The sequence below is a fragment of the Kogia breviceps genome, chromosome 14, assembly GCF_026419965.1.
Source record: "Kogia breviceps isolate mKogBre1 chromosome 14, mKogBre1 haplotype 1, whole genome shotgun sequence".
NCBI classification, from domain to species: Eukaryota; Metazoa; Chordata; class Mammalia; order Artiodactyla; family Physeteridae; genus Kogia; species Kogia breviceps.
Genome location: NC_081323.1, coordinates 26,582,997 through 26,600,955, shown reverse-complemented (window position 1 = coordinate 26,600,955; position 17,959 = coordinate 26,582,997). Strand labels below are relative to the sequence as shown.

At 48.2% G+C, this 17,959-nt stretch overlaps 2 protein-coding genes and 1 non-coding gene across 5 annotated transcripts in view; 2 read left to right on the top strand and 1 right to left on the bottom strand.

The window, feature by feature from the left end:
* MRPL28 (mitochondrial ribosomal protein L28) overlaps positions 1-17,959 on the bottom strand; it is a 65,744-nt gene that overhangs the window by 14,836 nt on the left and 32,949 nt on the right. The window lies entirely within an intron of this gene.
* LOC131741913 (U6 spliceosomal RNA) lies at positions 1,707-1,813 on the top strand. The gene has a single exon (XR_009331267.1). It is a non-coding gene; the product is annotated as a U6 spliceosomal RNA (small nuclear RNA).
* NME4 (NME/NM23 nucleoside diphosphate kinase 4) lies at positions 13,482-17,062 on the top strand. Of its 3 annotated transcripts, none has more exons than XM_059036364.2 (5): positions 13,482-13,753; positions 15,379-15,512; positions 15,785-15,886; positions 15,984-16,096; positions 16,622-17,062. In XM_059036364.2, exons 1-5 carry the CDS (start codon positions 13,663-13,665, stop codon positions 16,743-16,745), a joined length of 564 nt encoding a protein of 187 aa, XP_058892347.1. In that variant the 5' UTR covers positions 13,482-13,662; the 3' UTR covers positions 16,746-17,062. The 3 variants fall into 3 exon arrangements, with proteins under 3 accessions (XP_058892347.1, XP_058892346.1, XP_066868877.1); XM_059036363.2 differs by having other exon boundaries at positions 13,528-13,753; positions 16,513-16,729; XM_067012776.1 differs by having other exon boundaries at positions 13,621-13,753; positions 15,312-15,512.

Here is a 17,959-nt window from a genome sequence, read left to right as displayed (position 1 = left end):
CTAAGGCTTTTCTACATGTGACCCAGTAGGCTAGAGGCAAGATAGAAATTCAGCTACGAGCAAAACTGCGTAACCAAACTCAAAAAACAAGCCTCAAATGGGAGGAGACTTGCAACTCACATTACAAAGGGTCGATCTTAATGAGATTACTAATAATAAAGAGTCCCTACAAGTAAATAAGAAATATCAACTCTCCCACAGCAAACCACCAGAGAAGATTCCTGGAAAGGATATGCAGATGAATATTTCCCTCCTTAGAGAAATGCAAACTGAGAAGCACCCAGAGGCCTTCTTTCACCTAACAAATCTGCAGAGATCAAAAAATTTTATCCTACCGAAAGGGTGGCATTGCCCACAGACTTAAGTTTGCTGAACCTCCTGGGAGCCTCAGTCCTGCCACCGCTGTGCATTTTCCCTGCAGATATGGTCACAGAAGCATGAGGCTGCATTCGAGTGCAGCATGCACCCAAATACTGGTCATGAGGGAATGGGCATTAGAGTCATGGGTACCCAGATCGAAATTCAAACACTGTGATATTATAAACACTGATCCAGTGGGCTGTAAAAGGAAAACCAGGAAGCTCTGTGTACTAATTGGGAATGGTCTACCAGGGGGACCATTAGCTGAAAAAAGGGAAGGGCAGAATAACATGTTCAGAAAGCTACCATTTTCGTAGAAAACAAAATTTTTTAATTTGCATGTCTTAAAGACATAGAATGCCTGGAAGCATCCAGCAGCCGGGGTGGGAAGGGAACCCTGTGGCTGAGGATTGGGAAGAGGGGCTATACCTGTTTGTACCTTTCGAATTTTGTACGTGTGTGTGTGTGTGTGTGTGTGTTAGCGCGTGCGTGAGGGTTTACCGGTCGGGAGGGAAGAGAAGCTGACCCGGGGAGCCCAAGGCCACTGAATGCTGGGGGGTAAGGGGGGGTGAGGCATGGCGGGAGGGTGGGGGGAGGAAGCCCCAGGTGTGAACCCTTAAAAAAGACCCTTTATTCCTCTGGAATCTAGGCTGGACCCCCCTCACCCCTGGCCGCAGGGGGCACCCAGGTTCTCAATTTAAGGGGACAGAGACCAATTCTGGATTTTGCTGAGCTTCGATTTTAGTGCACTGTACTGACCCAGATCATGCTGGGGACAGCAGCTGTGGTCAGCACTGAGCCCCACAGACTGTTCCAGCTGAGATCCATCCCTGCCCCAGGCTGGGCTCAGTAGTCCCCCACCAGCCCTACCCACTCTGAGGGTCACCTCAGTGTAAGGCTCCTGGGCCAAGCTCTCCAAGCAGGCAGGAGAGGAGGCATCAGTGCTCCATCTAGGGGGCTCAGGAGAACTCTGCTAAGTAACAGAGTATTTATTAATTATGGAAAGGAGGGATTTCCCTGTTTGTCCAGTGGGTAAGACTCCATGCTCCCAATGCAGGGGGCCAGGGTTCAATCCCTGGTCAGGGAACTAGATCCCACATGCATGCCACAAAAAGGTCCCGCATGCCACAACTAAGGCCCAGTGCAGCCTAAATGATAAATAAATATTTTTTTTAAAATGGAAAGGACCCAGCTGGGAGGCCTCACCTGAAGATGGAAACAGGCCCAGTGGCAGAAGGCCCCTTCTGGAGGTCTTGTGAATACATGGTTCTGTATCCTACCTCACACTACACAGAAAAATGAATTCCAACTGGATCAGGTTGTCAACTGTCAAGAATAAAATGATAGTGCTCACCTCAGCAGCACATATACTAAAATTGGAACGATACAGAGAAGATTAGCATGGCCCCTGCACAAGGATGACACGCAAATTCGTGAAGCGTTCCATATTTTTAGGTGGGAAAGAGGGGGGAGGGATAAATTGGGAGATTGGGGTTGACATTTACATACTACTATATATAAAATGGATAATTAATAAGGACCTACTTTATAGCACAGGGAACTCTACTCAATACTCTGTAATGACCTATATAAGAATCTAAAAAAGAGTGGATATATGTATAAGTATAACTGATTCACTTTCCTGTATACCTGAAACTAACACAACATTGTAAATCAGCTATAATCCAATAAAATTTTTAAAAAAGAATAAAATGATAAAAATATTAAACGGAAACTAGAACACATCCCTTAGAATACAGGCATGGGAAAGAATTTCTTGAGCAAGACAGGGAACCAGGGAACATGAAGAAAATGTTACTTATTTGACTACATGTTTAAAAAGGCTGTGTAATTATAAAAAGTGTGAAAGGATAGATGTCATCAATTAAGTCAAAAGACAAATGGGAGAAAACATGTGCTATGTGTGATAAAAGGTGAATATACCTAAGATAGAAAGGAAATTCACACACTGAGAAAAAGACAGTCCAAAAGAAGACACTGGAAATATCCCATATCCCAGCAATTTACAGAAGAAGATGAGAAAGATGTAAGTGGTCCCCTGGTGGCAGTGGGTAACAGGGGCAGAAGATGTTGCCAGGGCAGGATGCCTCAAGAGTGATGTTCTGGTTTGAGTGCTCCCCCTTGGCAACCCTCACCAGCTTCCCTGTGCTGGCAGATGGGGGCCAGACTACCTGGGACCCCAGATCTGAGAAGAAGCCATCCACACAGGCTCCCCCTGCAGTGATCCAAGCAGGGGTGAAAAGCAGTCTAACATGTTTAAAGTTGGAGTCCCAAAAGGATAGGAGAGAATGAGGCAGAAAAAACATGTGAAATTTGGTGAAAGACATTAATGTACAGATTCAAGAAGCTCAGTGAATCCTAAGAATAAATTGTACAAAGAAAATCACACCCAGGCAAATAATAGTCAACTACTGAAAACCAAACAAAAAGAGGAAATATTGAAAGCATCCAGAGAAAAATGACATTCAAGGGAATAACAATTCAAACGTATGACTTCTCTTCAGAAACAATGGAGCAGACAGGACAGGGGGAAGGAGAAAACAGACCTACATGGTTGCAAGATTCCTGCATCTTACATGAAGTAGCACAGTATAAATTCTAAATAGTCTGTGAAATGTTAGGGCTGTAATTACAATCCCTAGAGCAAACAGTATAAAAATAATGCTAAGGTATACCTAAAAATCCAATAAATTAATTAAACGGTATTTAAAAATATTCATTTAATCCGAAAGAGGTCAGGAGAGGAGGAAAAGAATATAAATCAGAGGGGACAAACACAAAACAAATAATAAAATAGGAGACCTAACTCGAACCATATCAATAATTACATTATTTATTCATGGACTACACACTCCAATTAAAAGGCAGAGATTATCAGACTGGATTTTTAAAAAAGCAAGACCCAGCTATCTACATCCATAAAGACACAGATGGGTTGAAAGTAAGCGGATGGACAAAGACCCAACATGCAATAATAAACATGAGAAACTGGAGTGCCTATATTTCTGTTAGATAAGGTGGACTTCAAGACAAAAGGTATCACCAAAAAAAATTGTTTTTCATAACCATAAAAGGGTCAATTCATAAGGAAGAAGTACATATGTATGCACCTATTAAAAGAGCATCAAGGGACTTCCCTGGTGGTCCAGTGGTTGAGACTCTGTGCTCCCAATGCAGGGGGCCTGGGTTCGATCCCTGATTGGGGAACTAGATCCTGCATAACACAGCTGGGAGCCCTCACACCGCAACTAAGACCCAGTGCAGCCAAATAAATAAATAATTTTGAAAAACCAGTTCTCCATAAACTTCAAAGAATTTGGGTGATACAGAATATGTTCTCTGACCACAATGGAATTAAATTAGAAATCTATAACAATAATTAGGTAACTAGAAATCAGTGAAAATCAGACTCAGGGTCTCCTGAGAGGCTGCTGGTTTGCAGGTGATGGGGAAGGGGCAACCTGGAAACTTCCACATTTACCCAAAGAGGCACAAGATTAAAAACAGCCGGAGAGCCAGTGTAGGGCAAGGAGACAGCAACAGCAGGGCTGGTACGGAGTCTGGTTCTCCGGGGTTGCGCCCTCCTCCCACCCTGCAGGGCAAGGTCTCTCCAAGCAGGAATGTCCCAGAAATCCAAGGCTGTCGCCCCTCATTCCCCACCCACCTCATCCTTAGTCAGGCTGCAAAAGTGTCAACTGGGGCTTCAGTCACCTCAAGGCTGGACAGGGTAGGATCTGCTTCTAAACTCACATCCGTGGCTGTGGCCTCAGGTCCACACTGGTTGTTGGCCAGAGACCTGGGTTCCTTGTCATGTGGACCTGCCTGTAGGGCAGCTGGAGCTCCACGCAGGATGGCGGGGGAGGAGAAAGGAAGAAGCAGATCAGTGGGTCTGGTCAACAGTCCTGAAGGCAACCTCCCATCTCCTGCTGTTTTCTCCTTGTCACTGGATGCAGCCCACACTCAAGGGGAGAGGGTTACAGGAGGGTGTGGGCAGAGTGGTTTTCTGTTATTAACTTGTAAGAGTTCTTTGTAAATTCATACTAGACCCTGATCAAATTTATGAGTTGCAAATATTTTCTCTGGTTCTGTAGCTTGTCTTTTCAGACTTGGAGATTTGTACCATGACTTTATTTGCGTTTCTCTGATTACTCCTGAGGCTGAGCACCTTTGCGTTATTTACTGGCTGTTAAAATTTCCTCTTTGGAGAAATGAATCTTCAAGTATTTGCTGTGCTGTTGGGCCACTGGTCTTTTGCTCACTGATTTCTGGTCATAGAGCCCTAGACGTGCATAGGTTTTAAGTGGTGGAAATATTCTTTCCTGTTCTGTGACTTGTCTTTTTCTTTCTTCATGGTCTGTGTGTGTGTATTTAATATATTTTATTTTTAAGAGTTTTAGATTCATAGCAAAATTAAGCAGAAAGTGCAGAGAGTTCCCATATACCCTCTGCCCCCAAACATGCACAGCCTCCCCCACTATCACCATCCCCCACCAGGGTGGTCATTTGTTACAGCTGATGAATCTACATCCTAATCACCCACAGTCCATAGCTTACATTAAGGTTCACTCTTGGTATTGTACATTCTATGGGTTTGGACAAATCTATAATGACATGTATCTATCATTATAGTAGCATACAGGGTAGTTTCACTGCCCTAAATATCCTCTGTGCTCTGCCTGTTCATCCTTTCCAGCGCCCAACCCCTGGCAATCACTGATATTTTTACTCCAGAGTTTTGCCTTTTCCAGCATGTTATATAGTCGGAATCATACAGTATATAGCCTTTCCGAACTGGCTTCTCTCACTAAGTAATATGCATTTAAGTTTACTCCATATCCTTTTAGGGCTTGATGGCACATTTCTTTTTTCTCTTTTTAAAGACCTGTTTTGTTTTTTACCTTTTATTATAGAAATTTTCAAACATACACTGAAATCAAATCATACACTCAAGCCCTCACATACCTATCACCCCAGTTCAACAATCATCAACGTTTTGACAGCTTTGTTTCATTTACTCCCCACCCTTTCTTCTTTTTCTTTTAATATTTTAATTTTTAAAAAATTTATTTATTTTTGGCTGTGTTGGGTCTTCGTTGCTGCACACGGGCTTTCTCTAGTTGCGTCAAGTGGGGGCTACTCTTCATTGCAGTGCACAGGCTTCTCAATGAGATAGCTTCTCTTGTTGCGGAGCACGGGCTCTAGGTGCGCGGGCTTCAGCAGTTGTGGCACGCGGGCTCAGTAGTTTTGGCTTGTGGGCTCTAGAGTGCAGGCTCAGTAGTTGTGGCGCATGGGCTTAGTTGCTCTGTGGCATGTGGGATCCTCCCGGATCAGGGCTCAAACCCGTATTCCCTACGTTGGCAGGAGGATTCTTAACCACTGGGCCACCAGGGAAGTCCCCCGTATTTCTTTTTATTGCTGAACTATATTCCACTGTCTGGATGCACCACAGTTTATTTATCCATTCACCTACTGAAGGATATCTTGGTTGTTTCCAAGTTTTGGCAATTTATGAATAAAGCAATTATGAATAAAGCTGCTGTAAACATCCACGTGCACTTTTTTGGGGACATACATTTTCAATTCATTTGCGTAAATACCAAGCATAATGATTGCTACAGCACATGGTAAGAGTATGTTTAGTTCTTAAGAAACCACCAAAATATATTCCAAAGTAACTGTTGCATTCTGCATTTCCACCAGTGATGAACTAGTGTTCCTGTTGCTTTACATTCTTGTCAGCATTTGGTATTGTCAGTGTTTTAGATTTGGGCCATTTTAATGTCTTCATGGTGTTTTTTATGAAGTTCTTCATTTTAATGTAGTTGAATTTGTCAATCATTTTCTTTATGATTAGTGCCTTTTGTGCCTAAAGAAATTCTTCCCCTTAGAAGGTCCTGCTTATAGTTTCTTACCTTCTGAAAGCTTTATAGATCTGCCTTTCATATTTAGGCCTTTAACCTACCTGAAATTTATTTCTGTGTATGTAGGATTAGGTCTCTCTCTCTGTTTTTCTATATGGATACCTGATTGACTCAGCAATGTTTATTGAAAAGTCTGCATTTCCCACTGATCTGCAGTGGCTCCTCAACCATATATTCGGTGCTCGTACATGTGTGAGTCTGTTTCTGGGTTCTCTATCCTGTTCCCTTGGTCTACTTGTCAATTCCTGGGCCAACACATGGTTGGAATTTTATTACAGTTACGTAACAAGGACTGATAGCTCGCAGAACAAGCCCTCTCACCCTCATCTTCTTCAGAGAGTCTGGGTAGTCAGGCCCCTTGCATTTCCATATTGTAATTCGAGACCACAAAACAATCCTGTTGGAACACGGATTGGGATCTGTGGGTCAAAGTGAGGACAGCTGACCACTGGCCCTGGGCCCTGGCTCTATCTGAAGGGTTCAGGGGTGCAGGGTCCGAGACAGGATGTCTGTCGTCCTAAGTCTCAGAAGGAACTAGGGCTGCTTTGCCAGGAGGAAGCTGAATGTGAACAACTTGGAGACAAGAAAGTCATGCACCAGATGAGGACAGAGATTGAGAGAAAGGATGTTGTTGCAGACCAGCCTCACTTGGACGAAACCCGGCCGGCTTGGGGGAAGGAGAGAAGGACTCTTCAGGTGGATGGATGGCGGGGGTTTTAACCCACGTGAAACTAGATCTGTAACAACTGAAAATGATCTGAGGGCTATGAGATCTACTCCTCAAGAGATGGGAGAGGAGAGTCTAGAAGGGAGGAATGTGGTCACGGAGAAATAAGTACCGAGCAAATGTATTGATAAAGTGCTTCCACGTTTAGTGCCGGATGCGGGAGGAGAGTCAGCATCAGAGGAGAAATGAACAGCCTCGTGTTTATGCTCTGCTGTATCAAACGTGGTCATAAAGTGCTTCCTTCTGGTATCTTCCTTTCTGAGGCTGGGTTTCCTGGAGGTGGACCCTGATGTGGACCTGTGTGAAAATGTGAGAACGATGTTTTAGGATGTGGTCCCAGAGAACACTCAGGGGGAGAAGGAAGTGGGTCTGGAAAGGGAAGAGAAGGAGGCCCAGGTCATGGAACTCTGGCCTGATCTCTCGGGAACCTCTGAAGGCACCCCAGAACTGTTGCAATATGGGGGCCAGGGAGATGCAGGGTGCACATCTCTGCCTCTGGGGGAGGTAAATACCCCAGCAATCCCATTTGACACAGTGGGAGTGGGTCTGGAAGCCTGAGGAGGGCGTCAGGGTGCAGGAAAGGGACAGAAACAGGGACCAGAGGGGACAGGACGAGACAGGACAGAGCAAGAAGCGGCCCATGTGCCAGAACCCTATGCCCTGAGGCACCGTCAGCAGCACCTTACAGAGGAGGGGATGGGGCTCAGAGCGGGTAAAGGTGTAGCCTTAGGAGAAGGACCAGGGTCGAAACTCAGGTCTCCTAACTCACTCAGCCAGCCACCTGTGAGCCTGAAGTCTTCACACAGAAACTGCACACATCCTGGCCAGAAGAGGACACAGGGAACTGTGGTCGGAGGAGCAGTGGACCTAGGGCCACTCTTCTACTTGAGCCCTGGCTTGGCCACAGAGAAGCCAAGGGATTCCACATCTCAGATGAGCTCAGTTGAGCCAGGCTGGGTTGAGTGGGAGGCATGTCAACAAACTACCCCAAATCTCAACGGCTTCACACAACAGCCAGGATATTTTCTGCTGATTCTTTGCTGAGTCAGGGAGTTGGGCAGGGTTCAGCTGGTGGCTCTTCTGCTCCCTGAGGCATAAGCTGGGGCTGGAACTCTCAAGATGACTACCCACACTTCTGGTGCTTTGGTAGGAATGGCTGGGGGCTGGTGGCTCTTTCTTTCTCTTTCTCTGTGGATGCCTTAGGCTTCTTTACATGGAAAGGAAAGTCCAAGCCCGTGCATCCCAAATGGCAAAGGCAGAAGTGCAGATCGCTAAGCCCCAGATGAGGATGTTACCTAGCGTTTGTGCAGACACAACCAGCCACAGGGCCAGCCCAGATGCAAAGGGGGTGGGGAAGCAGGCTCACCTCCCAACAGGAAGTGGCCACCTGGCCACCTTGCCCCTCACTCAGGGGCGTGAGCCATGTGCTGCACTGTCTCTGGGAACAGGGATCAGTCTGGGGCTGGGCTACAGCAGCCTCAGAGTCCCAGAGCAGTGTAGGGCCTGACCTGTGCAGGGTTGGAAGTGGTTTGATGAAACAGCCAAGATGTCTCAAGACATTTAAAATATGTGACATATATAATAAATGCTTTTTCATTTTTCTGGTCTTTTATTTTTTATTTATTTATTTTTTTGCAGTACACGGGCCTCTCACTGTTGTGGCCTCTCCCGTTGCGGAGCACAGGCTCCGGATGCGCAGGCTCAGCGGCCATGGCTCACGGGCCCAGCCGCTCCACGGCATGTGGGATCTTCCCAGACCAGGGCACGAACCCACGTCCCCTGCATCGGCAGGCAGACTCTCAACCACTGCGCCACCAGGGAAGCCCAGTCTCTTTTTTTTGTTTTTTTCTTATTTTTTGCTTTTTCATCTTTGAAAAAACAGCTTTGTTGAGAAATAATTCCATACTAAACCATTCACTCATTTTAAATTTACAATTCAATGATTTTTGGTGTACTCACACATTTGTGTAACCATCACCACAGTCAATTTTAGAACATTTTCAGCTCCTAAAAAGAAGCTCCAGGGACTTCCCTGGTGGTCCAGTGGTTAAGAATCCGCTTTCCAATGCAGGGGATGCGGGTTCATTCCCTGGTCGAGGAACTAAGATCGCATATGCTGCAGGGAAACTAAGCCCGCACGCCTCAACTAGAGGGCCTTCACGCCACAATGAAGATCCTGTGTGATGCAACTAAGACCTGAAGTAGCCCAAAATAAAATAAAATAAATATTAAGAAAAAAGAAGCTCCATACCCTTTAGCTATCACCCTCCCATTCCCCCACCACTCCCCACCCCCAGCCCTAAGCAACCACTAATACTGCTTTCTGTCTCTGTATACTTCCCTATTCTGTACTTTCACATGAATGGAATCATACAATATGTGGCCTTTTGTGACTGAATTCTTTCACTCAGCATAATGTTTCCAAGGTTCCTTCAAGGGAATTCCCTTGCGGTCCAGTGGTTAGGGGGAAAAAAAAGTTCATTCAGGTTACAGCATGTGTCAGTATTTCCTTCCTTTTATGGCGGAATACTATTCCACTGCATGGACTGACTACATTTTGTTTATCTATTCAGCAACTGATGGACACTTGGGTTATTTCCACCCTTTGGCTACTATAATAATGCTGCTGTGAAAATCTGTGTACAAGTTTTTGTGGACATACACTTTCATTTCTTTTGGGTATATACCTAGAAGTAGAATTTCTGAGTCATATGATTCGATTTTTAATCATTTGAGAAATTGCCAGACTATTTCCCAAAGTGGCTGCATTATTTTACATTTCCATCAGTAATGTAGGAGGGTTCCAATTTTTCCACATCCCCACCAACACAGGTTATTATCTGACCTTTTGGTTCTAGCCATGCTAGCGGGTATAAAGTTGTCTCTCGGGGTGTTGATTTGCATTTCCCTGATGACTAATGATGTTGAGCATCTTTTCAGGTGCTGAATCAAAGTGATTCAGTTATATATATATATTCTTTCTCATATTCTTTTCCATTATGGTTTATCACAGGATATTGAATATAGTTTCCTGTGCTATGCAATAAGACCTTGTTGTTTACACACTGCATACATGTGCTAATCCCAAACTCCCAATCCATCCCTCCCCCTTGGGAACCACAAGTCTGTATGGTGAGTCTGCTTCTGTTTCGTAGATAAGTTAATTTTTTTTAATGATACTTTTTTTTAATACATTTTTTTGGAGTATAATTGCTTCACAATACCTTGTTAGTTTCTGTTGCACAACAAAGCAAATCAGCCATATGCATACACATGTGCCCACATCCCCTCCTTCTTGCGCCTCCCTCCCATCCTCCCTATCCCACCCCTCTAGGTCATCGAAAAGCACCAAGCCAGTCTCCCTGTGCTATGCTGCTGCTTCCCACCAGCCAACTGTTTTACATTTGGTAGTGTATATATGCCCATGCTACTCTCACTTCGCCCCAGCTTCGCCCTCCCACCCCATGTCATCAAGTCCGTTCTCTATGTCTACCTCTTTATTCCTGCCCTGCAACTAGGTTCATCAGTACCTTTTTTTTTTTTTTTTAGATTCCATATATATGCTTTAGCATACGGTATTTGTTTTTCTCTTTCTGACTTACTTTACTCTGTATGACAGGCTCTAGGTCCATCCAACTCACTACAAAAAACTCAGTTTCATTCCTTTTTAAGGCTAAGTAATATTCCATTGTATATATGTGCCACATCTTCTTTATCCATTCATCTGTCGATGGACATTTAGGTTGGTTCCATGTCCTGGCTATTGTAAATACTGCTGCAATGAACATTGTGGTGCATGTCTTTAAAAAAAAAAATTTATTTGGCTGTACTGCATCTTAGTTGTGGCATGCGGGATCTAGTTCCCTGACCAGGGATTGAACCTGAGCCCCCTGAATTGGGAGCACAGAGTCTTAACCACTGGACTACCAGAGAAGTCCCGTATATAAGTTAATCTGTGTCATATTTTAGATCCCACATATAAGTGATATCATATGGTATTTGTCTTTCTCTTTCCGACTTACTTCACTTAATATGATAATCACTAGCTCCATCCATGTTGCTGTAAATGGCATTATTTCATTCTTTTTTATGGCTGAGTTATATTCCATTGTATATGTGTATCACATCTTCTTTACCCATTTATCTGTCAATGGACAGTTAGGTTGTTTCCATGTCTTGGCTACTGCAACATCATTTGTTGAAAAGACTGTTCTGCCTCTCATTGAGTGGTCTTGGCTTCCTCGCCAAAATCAGTTGACTATAGATGTATGGTTTTATTTCTGGACTCTCAATTCTATTCCATTGGTCTATATGTCTATCCTTGTGCTGGTACCATACTGACTTGATTATTAATGTTTTGTGATAAGTTTGAAATCAGGAAGTGTGAGTTCTCCTGCTTTGTTCTTTTTCAGGAGTTTCTGGTTATTCTGGGTCTCTTGCAAACCCACTGAATTTGAGAATCAACTTATCAATTTTTACAAATAAGTCAGGATTTTGACAGGGATTGAGTTGAATCTGTAGATCAGTTTGAGGAGTACTGACATATTAACATGTTAAGTCTTCCAATCCATGAATGTGGGATGTTTTGTCCTTTATTTAGATTTTCTGTAATTTCTTTCAACAATGATTTGTAGTTTTTAGAGTATACGAAATCAAAAGGGAAATCAGAAAATACTTTGAGATGAAAGAAAATGAAGACACATCAAAACTTATGGAATATAGTTAATGCAGTGTTTAGAGGGAAATTTACAGCTGTAAATGTCTATACTAAGAAAGAAAAAAATATTTCAAAACAATAATCTAATCTCCCCTCTTAAGACAGTGGAAAAAGGAGGTCACTTGTATTTAACATTGTACTGAAGACTCTAGCCGAGCAATTAATTAATAAAACGAAAAAAAAGACATCCAGATTGGGAAGGAAAAAGTCAAACTCTCTATTTCTGTATGACATACCTGTACCTACAAAATCCTGAGGAATCCACTAAAAAACTATCAAAATTAATAAATAAGTTCACCAAAGTCTCTGGATACAAGATCTATATACAAAACTCAATTGTATTTTTATACGCTTGGAATGAACAATTGAAAATGAAATTAAGAAAACAATTCCATCCACAACAGCATAAAGAAGTATATATGCTTTTTCAAAAACTCATTACAGGGCTTCCCTGGTGGCACAGTGGTTAAGAATCCACCTGCCAATGCAGGGGACATGGGTTTGAACCCTGGTCTGGGAGGATTCCACATGCTACGGAGCAACTAAGCCCATGCGCCACAACTAGTGAGCCTGTGCTCTAGAGCCCGCGAGCCACAACTACTGAAGCCCGTGTGCTACAACTACTGAAGCCCGCATGCCTAGAGCCCTCCCGGGCGGGCTCCGCAACAAGAGAAGTCACCACAATGAGAAGTCTGCGCATTGTAATGAAGACTAGCCCTCACTCCCCGCAACTAGAGAAAGCCCACGTGCAGCAACGAACATCCAACGCAAACAAAAATAAAATAAATTTTTTAAAAAAGAATACACCTGCCAATGCAGGGGGCACGGGTTTGAGCCCTGGTTCCGGGAAGATCCCACATGCCACGGAGCAACTTAGCCCGTGCTCCACAACTACTGAGCCCATGTGCCACAACTACTGAAGCCCGTGGGCCTAGAGCCTGGGCTCCGCAACAAGAGAAGCCACCACATTTAGAAGCCTGTGCACCAACGAAGAGTAGCCCCCACTCACCGCATCTAGAGAAAGCCTGCGCACAGCAACAGACCCAACGCAGCCAAAAATAAATAAATAAAATTTAAAAAAAAAGAAAACGAAAACTCATTACATAAGATCTTGCAGTTGATCTCATATTTCAAACAGTACTGCGCCACCATCTCAACTGGAACAATATCGTAAATGAGAATATCTGTGATTTCTGCTTGCGATAAAGTCACAGGCACCGTAAGGGTTTCAGTGGAAGCTAAATTCCTTCAGTTACAGGAATGCAGTTAAATGTCCACTTGAGAATAAAGGTGGGATTTTCCCCATCCAAATGCAGAGATACCCTGCCTGACCTTGCCTGACCACCCAGGTTCACCCTCCCCAGATGCAGGGTGTAACGAGGGAGACTCAGGTGGGAGGACACCCCCCGCCCCCAGAAGCAGGTCCTGCTGCCAGGACGGGGTGCAGCCCAAGACAGGCCCAGGAGGACTTGCATGAACTCAAAATAATACTTAAGGACTGTGTTGGTATAAAGACGAATACAATCCATGCTGCGTTCATCATCATTGTTATTTTTTCTTCTGATTTTAACAGAAATTGACATTAAATACTTCCCGAGGCCGCTTGAGTGAAGCAGGGTCGGTGTGGGGCCGCGAGAGTAGGGGCCATGGGGTCCTTGCGCCGCTCTTCCTCCCTCCCCCCTTCCTCCTCTCCTTCCTTCCCCTCCCTCCCTCCCACCTTTCCCCCGCTGCCCGTTCCCCGGGTTCCTTTTCTCCCTCTGCCCCTCCACCTCCCTCCCCTTCCCTCCCTCTTCCCTCTGTCCCTCCAACCCTTCCCCAGGTTCCTTTTCTCCCTCCACCCTCCTCCCTCCGCCCCTCCCCCTCCATCCCCGGGCCTCTCTCTTGCGCTCTCAGACGGCACTCGCCGGCAGGGAGTCATGCGCGGTCTCTCCGGGCGCGCGGCGCTGCGGGGGTTGATGTGCCGTACGCGGGCCCCGGTCGCCAGCCTGCTTGCGCGCTCCAGCTCTGGTGAGTCCGCCCACCCGGCGGCCATGCGCGAGGTGGGGCGGGCTGAGGCGCCGCAGGCCTCTGTTGGCGCACGTGCGGGCCCTGGCGCAGGGGACTTGAGGCCTCGGGACAGGCCGGCTGGAGCTGCGCGACCGTCGGGTTCCCGCTGGGCTGGGGCCCTGCGCGCACCACCCCCCCACCGCTCACTCCCACCCAGTCCCCCACGCCCCCGCTCACCTCCTCACCGTGCTCAGGACAGGGGGTCCCCAGGGCTCCAGGGCAGGAGGAAGCCAGAAGCCTGGTGGCCACACTTTTCGGCGGACCCCGGGTCTCCTGAGTGGGGTCATTCTCAGCAGATGAACACTCCTGTCCTGGGGCGTTTTTCCGCCTGGCGTATCCCTGCCCGCTGGTATGCACAGGGACCTCTGCCCTAGCTGCTGGCCCTCGGGCCCTTCCTGAGCAGCAGACGTCCTGGCGTTCCAAATGCTGGCAAGAGTGAACTGCCACTGTCTGAGGCACGAGCCAGCTGGCAGCAGGGCTGCCAGGCACTGGGCTTGGTGGATGGAATAAGGATGGGGGGACTTCCTCCAGCGCTGTTCATTGAAGGGATGTTGTGGGCACCCACGGCCTGCTCTCCAGGCCCTGCACAACTTTGGTTAATTTTCCTCCTGGGGATGGGAAGGCAGCTGCAGATGCCTCCAGGGACACTGGCCCTCCTGGACCCTACGTCTTATCTCTCCTCCAGTTCTCTCCTCCCTCTTCGCAGGAATTAGCTGGACATCCAGCGTCTGGGCTCCTCTCAAAATTACACTTGACCCTGGACCCAATGCTGAGGGTCACCATAACTCTGGAAGTGGCCTGGGGCTGCAGGAGGGTGATGATGCTGGGGATCTCCCGGGCAGTGTCTCCCCAGGATGGGGAAGACTGTGGCAGTGTTGACTTTAGGTCTGGAAGCATCCCACCCTGGAACCCCATAGCAGCTTGGCCAACGAAGGTGTGAGGGGAGGAGCCCTCTCAACTCTCCCCACCTGCAGACAGGAACCCCTCCACCTTTCTCCTCAATCCCCAGATCCCTTTGTCCCGCTGTCTGTGGCCTAGCCAGTGGGGAAAGTGCACTTCTGTCTCCCTGGTCCCCTGCCATTCCTTCACCTGAGACCCAGAAGATGGGTGGTGGTTCCTTCCTGATGTGGCAGGTTGGGGGTTCAGACATTGTCTGTGCTAGCACTGCAAAGGACAAGAGTGAAAATCAGGCCAAGATTTGTACTCTCTTTCCAGTGTGGCATCTTGGGGCTCCGGGTGGCCTCTGAGCTGGACTGTGCCTCCCCAGGCCTCCAGGCTGTCTAAGATAGATGCCTTTTCAGGGGACATCAGCTCTATCATGGGCAGCTTCTGCCACTGCTTGGGAGGGCCCATGGCCCCTCCGACAGGCTGAAGTCCCCAGGGGCCCCCTGTGCTGCTTGTCCCAAGGGGTAGCACCATGCTGGACAGTCCTGGCTGTGGACACCACACTTCTCCCCTCCAGAGCTGCTCTGCCTGAGGCAGACACTCTGAAGTCCAGGTGACACCTGGGTCCTGGCAGGGGAACCCAGGTCCAGGAGACATGAAAGGGTGAGGCCTCGGCAGCCCCGAACCCCCCTCTTCTAAAGGAGGACCCTCCTGGACCCTGGAGCGGACCCTGGTTGCAGTGAAGCCAGACGGGGTGCAGCGGAGGCTCGTTGGGGATGTGATCCAGCGCTTTGAGAGGAGAGGCTTCAAACTGGTGGGGATGAAGATGCTGCAGGTACCAGGGCTCTTGGCCTGTGGGTGTCCCTGAGGAGACTGGGATGGGGGGCTTCTCACATCTCAGCCCTACGTCAGGAAGACATCCTGGTGTTGGCAGTAGAAGGAGAGGGGTGGGGAGGTGTCTGCCTTGTGCTTTTTTGGCTGGAGTGCTGCCCCATGTAGGTGTCGTCTGCAAAGGGCCCTGTGATCAGTATACCATGTCACTGTCCCAGTGCCTGGTGGGGCTCCCTCTCCAGGGGCTCCTCTCACCCCCTTCCCCCAATGCACCAGGCACCAGAGAGCATCCTTGCTGAGCACTACCACGACCTGCAGAGGAAGCCTTTCTACCCAGCCCTCATCAGCTACATGAGCTCCGGCCCAGTGGTTGCCATGGTACAGCCGGGCAGGGGTGGTGGGAGGGGTGGAGGGTCCTGGACTGAGCCCTTGGTGATACCCACCTCTCCCCACCTCCTTTATCTCTGTGCTGCAGGTCTGGGAAGGCCCCAATGTGGTCTGCACCTCAAGGGCCATGATAGGACACACCAACTCGGCTGAGGCTGCCCCTGGCACCATCCGGGGAGACTTCAGCATCCACATTAGCAGGTATGGGGGCACTAACACACTCGGACACTTGGAGCTGAGGGCCAGCTCACTAGGGGCTTGGGGTGGCGGCTTGCTGCTAAGGCAGATCCACCGGACCTGGGCTTCTTGCTCAGGGGAAAGTAAAGCTAGAAGAGACTTTTACTGGTGGCACATTACACCTAACGTTTGCTAGTGCAGTTTTTAAAAAAAACCCTTTCACGCACACAGGAGAATATAAAGCATTCCCTGTGTGTTTTGTACGTGCTCTGCCATTGTTGTCTGTCACCTCACTTTATCGCCAGACACGCTGGGGGTTGGCACGGGACAGATGAGGTTGTGGGTAAGAAGCTGAGATAAGGCTGGAACCCAGTTTTGCAGCTCCCCTGTTCTTCCTTTCCCCTCTGTACAATCACCCCGCTTGCTCCCCTCGACACTAGGGGATCAGCAGACTGTCCCTGGGACCCCCAAGGTGCACGCAGCAGACTGTCCCTGGGACCCCCAAGGTGCACACTGAAGCCTGTGTCCTACCTCTGCCACCTGGCACAGGAACGTCATCCACGCCAGTGACTCCGTGGAGGGGGCCCAGAGGGAGATCCAGCTGTGGTTCCAGAGCAGTGAGCTGGTGGACTGGGCAGACGAAGGCTACCACAGCAGCATCTATCCAGCCTGAGCACTCAGGGTGCCCTCGGTCACCCCAGCATCCACCCAGGACCAACTACCTCTGTTGACAAGACCTTGAGCCCACACCCATGCTCTGCCCATCGGTCCTAGACCCACCTGCCTGTCCACCTGCTGCCCCATTCCAGCCCAGAGGGGTTGAGCCACCAACTTTATGTGGCTTTTAGTATTATCCGAAGCAAGCAAAAGATTGGACAAAATCCTTTCTGTACCAAAGTGCCAGACAAGCTTTGGGGTGCCTCCAAAAGCTGGTTGTGTGACCTCCCTTCCCCCAAAGTGGGGACATTAAAATTCACTGTGCTTTGTGTGGGGGTGGAGTGCTCATTACAGCCTCTGCCATCTCTGAGGTAAGGATGAGGCCTTTATGCAAAATTGTAAGCAGCTTGAAAGTAGTAATGAAGCGTACCAATCTCTCACACACCAGGAGGGAATCAGTAACTTTGCTGAATGTATGAGACAGGCAGAGGTCCAGAGACCTCCAGCGTGAAATCTGGGGAATCCAAGCTGAGGCCCTGAGCTAGTGCTCTCCCTGAAGGAGGAGCCCTAGGCAGGACTGGAGGGTTGCAGGAAGGGGTAGGCAGGGAACTGAAGCCGCCCTCAGGGCACAAAGCCGGGTGACCACACTGACACTACACACTTACGCCTGGTCCTCAGGTGTGTCCCTGGTCACTTGTCACAGGTACTGGACACCACACGTCATTACACCTGCTGAGGCCGACTTGGTCCTCACTCAAATTTGACGTCTTGCCGACGGAAGCGCTGGTCCTGGATTCCCGGCTTTGGTTGCTCCCTGTGCCTACACATGAGGGCACGGATGCAGTGTACTGACTTTACTGGCCGCGAAAGGGTCATGTTGGGAGCTAACCCTGGGACTGGCCATTCGAGGGAAGGGCCTTCCTTGTTTCCCATGGCTTTTCTGGGCTCTAGTCTCTTTCCCTCTTCTACGTCACACTTTTGCAACAGGAAAGGGAAGCCTCAGGGAGGCGAGGAACTTTAAATGCTGGGCGAGTCCGACCAGGTGTTTTAAACGCACAGCAAGGCCCAAGGCGGTGAGGGAAGCCGAGGGGCCCTTGGGCCGACCCGCGAGCTCCAACTTAGCCCGGGAACCGAGTGTCCCCTGTGTCCGGCTGGCTTCGACCCCGGCACTGACGCCCAGTCTTGTGAAAAGGAGTCGGGAAACCGGACAGCTCCCAGCCGTGTTCACCG

What these genes read in the sequence shown, in the direction of transcription:
- NME4 (XM_059036363.2), top strand. Translation starts at nt 13,663, where the DNA reads ATGCGCGGTCTCTCCGGGCGCGCGGCGCTGCGGGGGTTGATGTGCCGT. An exon ending in TGGGGATGAAGATGCTGCAG is followed by an intron (nt 15,513 to 15,784) that starts GTACCAGGGCTC and finishes CCAATGCACCAG; the next exon opens with GCACCAGAGAGCATCCTTGC. An exon ending in CCGGCCCAGTGGTTGCCATG is followed by an intron (nt 15,887 to 15,983) that starts GTACAGCCGGGC and finishes TCTGTGCTGCAG; the next exon opens with GTCTGGGAAGGCCCCAATGT.